This window comes from Cebus imitator, unplaced genomic scaffold (genome assembly GCF_001604975.1).
Source record: "Cebus imitator isolate Cc_AM_T3 unplaced genomic scaffold, Cebus_imitator-1.0 Scaffold475, whole genome shotgun sequence".
In the NCBI taxonomy this organism is placed as follows: Eukaryota; Metazoa; Chordata; class Mammalia; order Primates; family Cebidae; genus Cebus; species Cebus imitator.
In genome coordinates, this window is record NW_016107790.1 from 1,448,389 (window position 1) to 1,455,775 (window position 7,387).

At 38.3% G+C, this 7,387-nt stretch overlaps 1 protein-coding gene across 2 annotated transcripts in view; it reads right to left on the reverse strand.

Moving 5' to 3' along the window:
- POLR3F (RNA polymerase III subunit F) overlaps positions 1 to 7,387 on the reverse strand; it is a 20,418-nt gene that overhangs the window by 8,324 nt on the left and 4,707 nt on the right. Inside the window, exons 3-6 of one of the 2 annotated variants that reach the window (XM_017512668.2) lie at positions 5,939 to 6,006; positions 5,589 to 5,609; positions 5,393 to 5,460; positions 3,112 to 3,224 (exon numbers count right to left, since the gene is read on the reverse strand). In XM_017512668.2, coding sequence (XP_017368157.1) covers positions 3,112 to 3,224; positions 5,393 to 5,460; positions 5,589 to 5,609; positions 5,939 to 6,006 — 270 coding nt within the window. The remainder of the gene's footprint in view (positions 1 to 3,111; positions 3,225 to 5,392; positions 5,461 to 5,588; positions 5,610 to 5,938; positions 6,007 to 7,387) is intronic. The other variant, XM_017512669.1, reaches the window with a different exon arrangement.

A 7,387-nucleotide genomic window follows, 5' to 3' on the forward strand; every position in this document is an offset into this window, starting at 1 on the left:
GAGCCGAGATCGCGCCATTGCACTCCAGCCTGGGTAACAAGAGCAAAACTCCGTCTAAAAAAAAAAAAAAAAAAAAAAAAAAAAAGCTGCTATAAATATTCATGTGGTTATGTGGACATAAGTTTTCAAATCAGTTGGGTAAATACCTAAGAGCATGTGGTAAGACTCTGTTTAGTTTTGTAAAAAACTACCCAACTTTTGCCAGGTGTGGTGGCTCATGCTTGTAATCCCAGCACTTTGGGAGGCCGAGGCGGGTGGATCACGAGGTCAGGAGATGGAGACCATCCTGGCCAATATGGTGAAACCCCGTCTCTACTAAAAATACAAAAATTAACTGGGCGTGGTGGCGCACGCTTCTAGTCCCAGCTACTTCGGAGGCTGAAGCAGGAGAATCACTTGAACCAGGGAGACGGAAGTTGCAGTGAGCCAAGTTTTTGCCACTGTACTCCAGCCTGGGCAACACAGGAGACTCCGTCTCAAAAAAACAAGAACAAAAATACCTACCCAACTTTTTTACAAAGGGGCTGTACCATGTTGCATTCTTCGCAATGTATGAGTGTTCCTATTGGTCTGTATCTTGTCAGCATGTAGTATTACCAATTTTTAGATTTTAGCTATTCTAATAGGTGTGTAGTGGTATCTCACTACACTAAATTGCATTTTAATTTGCAATTCTCTAATGAAAAATAACGTAAGGCATCTTTTCATATGCTTATCTGCCATCTGTTTATCTTCTTTGGTGAGGTTCAGATCTTTTGCTCATTTTTTTTTTTTTTTTTTGAGATGGAGTTTTGCTTTTGTTGACCAGGCTGGAGTACAATGGTGCAATCTTGGCTTGTTGCAACGTCTGCCTCCCGGGTTCAGATGATTCTCCTGCCTCAGCTTCCCAAGTAGCTGGGATTACAGACATGTGCCACCATGCCGGGCTGGTTTTGCATTTTTAGTAGAGACAGGGTTTCACCATGTTGGTAAGGCTCGTCTTAAACTACTGACTTCAGGTGATCCACCTGCCTCAGTGTTCCAAAGTGTTGTTTTCTTATTGTTGAATTTTAGGAGTTCTTTGCATATTTTGGAGACAAGCCCTTTATCAAATATGTAATTTGCAAATATCTCGTAGTATGTAACTTGTCTTTTCATTCTCTTAACAGTGTCTTGCAAAGCAGAGGTTTTCAAAAAATTTTGTAAACTCCAACTTACCAACTTTTTCTTTCACAGACTACTGTTGGAGTTGTAGTCCAACAATTCATTAACAAAGCCAAGGTCATGTAGATTTTCTATGTTTTCTTTAAAAAGTTTTAAGTTTTGTACTTTACATTTAGATCTAACTAAGATTATTTTAACTCTTAAAAAGACATGGAAGTTCACCAACGGATGAATGAACGAAACATTATATACATCTGTACAATGGAATTTTAATTGGCAATAAAAGGGGCCGGGCACGGTGTCTCGTGCCTGTAATCCCAGCACTTTGGGAGGCCGAGGCGGGCAGATCACGAGGTCAAGAGATTGAGAGCATCTTGGCCAACATGGTGAAACCCAAAGGAATGAAGTACAATATGGAAAAACCTTGAAAACGTCATGCTAAGTAAAAGTAGTAATACCCAAAAGACTGCATATTCTATTATTCCATTTATAGGAACTGTCCAGAATAGACAAAATCTATAAAGGCAGAAAATAAATTAGTGGTTGTTAGGGCCTGTGGAAAGAGAGGCTGGGAAACAAATACTAGTGCCCACATTTTGGGGTGATGAAAATGTTCTAAAATTAGGACAGCCGTGATGGTCGCAACAACTCTTACAGTAAAAACCAGTGACTGCAAATCCAGAGATTTTACACTTTAAAAGGATGAATTCTGTAGTGTGAATGATAAATTATATTTCAGCAAAGCTGTTATTCAAACATAAAGGTATAGAAGGTAGACTGGCAAAATGAGGCTACGTGATGGATACATGGGGATTCATTATATTATTTTTTCTACCTTTGTATATATTTGAAATTATCCATTAAACAATGCGGAAGGGAAATGCTATTCTAAATGAGAGAAGTGGTATGGCATAAATATCATTTGATAAAGAAAATCACTAATGAGCATCAAATTCTTATAATTGATGTTATAACGCTTATAATTCTTGTTTTATTCAAAATTAAAAACTTGAAGTAACATATATAAGTGGATATTTGAGGAAAGATCTACTTAGTGCCACAGACTTAACAGCTTTGAAATGATAAAATTTGAATTATAGCTTTAATCCATTTTTCTTTCTTTTTAAAGACTCAATCTTGCTCTTGTCTGCCAGGCTGGAGTGCAGTGGTGTGATCTCAGCTCACTGCACTTGCCTCTGGGGTTCAAGCAATTCTCCTGCCTCAGCGTTCCCAGTAGCTGGGATTACAGGCGCCTGCCACCACGCCTGGCTAATTTTTGTATTTTTAGTAGAGATGGTGTTTCACCATGTTGGCCAGGCTGGTCTTGAACTCCTGACCTCAGGGGATCTGCCTGCCTCAGCCTCCCAAAATGCTGGGATTACAGGCATGAGCCAGAGTGCCCGGCCTATAGCTTTAATTCTTGTGAAATGTGCACTGAAGCAGACTTTATTCTAGGGGAATCTCAGTTCCTGGGATGTGTACATCAGTGAGGTTAGGGGCAGATGTCCCTCAGAAAGCCAGCTCTGAAGCAGAGGTGGGACAGGATGAGCAGGAGGAAAAACACACGTGTACTGGAAGAGAAGCTCCACCAAGGCAGGGATCTTTCTATGACTTGTTCATTAATGTATCCCAAGCACTCAGTGCTGGCACACAGCAAACAGTTTGTTGAATGAGAAAGCTAATATGTCAGGATAAAGTAAATTATCTTACACATCACAAAATCTGGGAAAAATGTTCACAGTTCCAAAGATTCTTCACAGAAGACAGTAAAATAGTTTTAGATTTTTGAGTGGGTGAGAAATCAAGAACTGTGCAGGGACAAGTCTAAGCAGTATCTCCAAACCAATTTAATCTCGTCTTAAATTTTTAAGTCTTTTTTGACCAGCTGTTCTAAATCATGACATAACTTCAAGAATAAAAACTTGAAGCAACATATGTAAGTGGATATTTGAGGAAAGGATTACTCACAGCTACAGACTTCACAGCTTTTATAAGCTTTTTACTTTCCAAATTCTTCAGAATTTTGTTGATTTCTGTTAATGGCAAGTTACTTTTATAACGGATATCTCTGCTCCATATTCCTATGAGAAAGTAAAGTAAAACAAGTTGAACTATAGTTTTCATGGATATTTCTTTTTTTCTTTTTTTTTAAGAGACAGGGTCTTGCTCTGTTGCCCAGGCTGGAGGGCAGTGGCTATTCACAGGCACAATCCCACTACTGATCAATATGGAGTTTTTTTGACTTGCTCCGTTTCCAACCTCAGCCAGTTCACCCCTCCTTAGGCAACCTGGTGGTCCCCCACTCCCAGGAGGTCACCGTATTGATGCCGAACTTAGTGCGGACACCCGATTGGCATAGTGCACTACAGCCCAGAACTCATGAGCTCAAGCAATCCTCCCACCTCAGCCTCCCAGTAGCTGGGACTACAGGCATGTGCCACTGTGCCCAGCAGTTTTCATGGATTTTTAATTTTATTCCTCTTAACTTCTACCTCATTCCAAAGCTAGCAGTATAAAGCTAACAGTAAAAATGAAATGATTTAGAGGTAAGAACTTTGGCTAAAGTAGCAAAAATATGCTAAATGATAAATAAATCTAATGCTTTATAAGACTTATTATAATGATTTATAATTTCAAACTAGAAATTTCTTGGAATCCCAGTGTGGCACATTTTTAAAAAATTTATGAAAAGGGCTGGGGACAGTGGCTTATGCCTATAATACCAGCACTTTAAGAGGCTGAGGCAGGTGGATCACCTGGGAGTTCGAGACCAGCCTGGCCAACATGATGAAACCTCATCTCTACTAAAAATACAAAAAAATTAGCCCAGCCTGGTGGTATGCACCTGGAGTCCCGGCTACTCGGGAGGCTGAGGCACGAGAATTGTTTGAACCTGGAAGGCAAAGGTTGCAGTGAGCTGAGATCAAGCCATTGCACTCCAGCCTGGGTAAAAGAGCAAGACACTGCCTCAAAAAAAAAAAAAAAAAATATATATATATATATATATGTATATATATATATGAAAAGGGCATTTTTTTAAATGGAAGGAAGAATCATGGCTGCAACTGAATTAACTTATATCATTGCCTTCCATCATCTTCTGTACCCTAATCTGTGTTTTCTGATATTTTCATTTCAGATTGTAAATGTGAAAAACAAATTTGGGTCAAAGTCAACTAACATCTTCAACTAGGACAAAAACACTCTTTAGATGAGTGTCTGCATGCACGTAACCCATTATTTATAGAACATTGTATCTGTGAGATGGAAAAGGAAGTCTAGGTTCTTATGGCTGCTAAAAGCCCTGTATGAGAAGCTATTATTTCTTTTTCAAATAAGTGGTTTTTTTTTTTTTTTGTAGAGACAGGGTTTCACCGTGTTACCCAGGCTCGTCTCAAACTACTGAGCTCAGGCAATCCGCCTGCCTCAGCCTCCCAAAGTGCTAGGATTACAGGCATGAGTCACTGTGCCTGGCCCAGAAATAAGTGTTATATATGGAAAGGGAATGTATGTAAATATTTTGCTTTATTTTCTTCCCAGTGTAGTGGCCTAATGAGATAGGAAGATTAAAAAAATATGCAGAATGGCTTTCTCATAGGACTATTTTAAAAAATGTTTAAAAATTTACATTTTAATAAATATAAGAATTAGTTCTATAATTTCCGATTATATCACAATTTTTCAAGCTAATATCAATGAATCAAATAGATCCTAAATTATTATAATTTAGGATTGCAATCTAGATACAGTCCTTCAAGTGGGTAGAAGAGGAACTGTAGCTGCTGAGGGACATCTGTTAAGACACTGCCACACCACACCAGCTTTCCTTTTGGTCCTTGTAAAAACGAGAGGTGTCAGCATCCACAGTTTATAGATAAGATGAAGAAACTGAAGCTCGCAAAGTTTAAGTAACTTGTCCATGGTCATATAGCTATAATATAAGGATTTCTTTTTAAAAAACTTAAGTTTTATTTATTTTGAATAGATAAAACATTCATGTGACTCAGAATTCAGAAGTCTTTTTCCATCTCTGGCCACACCCCTCTGGTTCTTGTCTCTTTCAAGGCAACAGTGGCCTTACTCTTGGGTATCCTTCAAGCACATGCATGTTATATTTTTATGTTCTGTTCCCTTCCTCAACATACTCTTGTTCACCGAGCTCTACCCTGGGAAGCTGAGATCTGGGTCCCTATATCTAGTTCCAAAAACAATGTTTTTTTTTTTTCTGCCTCATCCTTCACATGCTTACCTTTATTTCCTGCATCCTCTATGATTTGATATACTAGCTTTTCTTGGTTATCTGATCCCTTCATTTTACTGCGGGGAACAAAGTAAAATTAATAAGGTACAGACTATAGGATAATCTAATAATCTACATCACTACTTAAACAAAATTAGCAGACAGGGTCACCACAGTGACATATTTACCAAAAGAAGAGGCTTACCTTAAAAAGAATGAGATAGAGCTGTGTGTACCAACATGTAAAGATGTCCAAGACACAGTAAGTGAAAAAAACAAGTTGCAAAACAGAATGGATAGCATGATTCCATTTGTGTTTAAAAAAAGAAAGAAAGATTATATATAAATATATAATCATCTATGTGTATTTTATTATAGTTAGAAGAAAGGCTATATACTAAATTATTAAAAGCAGTTACCTCTGGGAAATGGAATATATCATAGGCGGCATACACAGGACAGGTTTATGTAATTTTGTATTAGCTTTAATCTCAAAACATACATTACTTTTGCAATAATAAAAATTTTCTTAAAATTAGAAAAATAGGTACTTACCCAGCATTCTGAGAGTCCTTTATTCTATATAAAAGGCCTGTATTACTCCTTAAGAGATCCAACTGACCCTAGTTTTTAAGACAGTAGAAAACAGGAGTCAATTATTTTGGAGATATGTTAAATCAAATGACGAATGTTGATGCATTCTTTAACAGTCTTAATTTTTCAAAACCTGCTCTTTAATCTCAAAATTTTTCAAAATATTAATACTAACAATTTCCTGTATGCTAGATCTTGGCTTGGTTATATGATCAATGCATAAAGAATTTTAAAAAAGCAGCCTGAGAATAAAAATCTATATTCAAAATCAAATAAATCCAAATTACATATATAAAATAAATATAATAAAAATATAATTTATAGAAATAAAAAGTTGAAATAAAGGCTAAATAGGCATATTCTGTTGCATAGTGAAAAATAAAATTTATAAAGTTAATGGCTGGGCATGGTGGCTCACACCTGTAATCCCAGCACTTTGGGAGGCTAAGGTGGGTGGATCATTTGAGGTCAGGAGTTCGGGACCAGCCTGGCTAACACGGCGAAACCCCGTCTCTACTAAAAATACAAAAAGTAGCCAGGTTCAGTGGCACGTGCCTATAATCCCAGCTACTTGGCAGACTGAGCTGTGATCGCACCACTGCACTCCAACCTGGGTGACAGGACGAGACTCTATCTTGAAAAAACAAAAAACAAAACGAAAAAGGTTAATAGTGACATTTACTGATGTTGGCCAATGAATAAAAGGACTAGAGTAGTATTGTTTTTATATAGCAAATCAAAAGTAAAATAATATCTGTCATGCTCCTGAATTTCCTTGGGTTCAAACTTAAGAGAACCCAGAATGTTATACCATTAGGCTCTGGAAGTTCTAGAAAGCTATAGTTGAAAGGGAAAACCATTCCCTCATTTATTTATTTATTTAGAGACAGAGTCTCGCTCTGTCGACCAGGCTGGTGTGCCATGGTGTGATCTCGGCTCACTGCAACCTCTGCCTCTTGGGTTCATGCGATTCTCGTGCCTCAGCCTCCCAAGTAGCTGGGATTACAGATGTGTGCCACCACGCCAGCTGATTTTTGTATTTTAGTAGAGACAGGGTTACGCCATGTTGGCCAGGCTGGTCTCAAACTCCTGGCCTCAATGGATCCGCCCGCTTCAGCCTCCCAAAGTGCTAGGATTACTGGCGAAAGCCACCGTGCCCAGCCCATTCCCTTGTTTTAAAACAGACACTCATGACTTGGAAATGGATTTACGTACTGAATGAACGGTGACACAATCCCTCTGTTCCCTGACCCCACAAAGTGGCAAACTAGGACTGCAAGGCCCAATCCAGAGGCTCTATTTGATCATTTATCCAGCTTATGAATATCTGCTGAATACTTGTACTGTACTAGCTGTTATGATAGGTATTTGGGGGAACATCATAGATTCTAAAAGGGAAGCACACAGCTG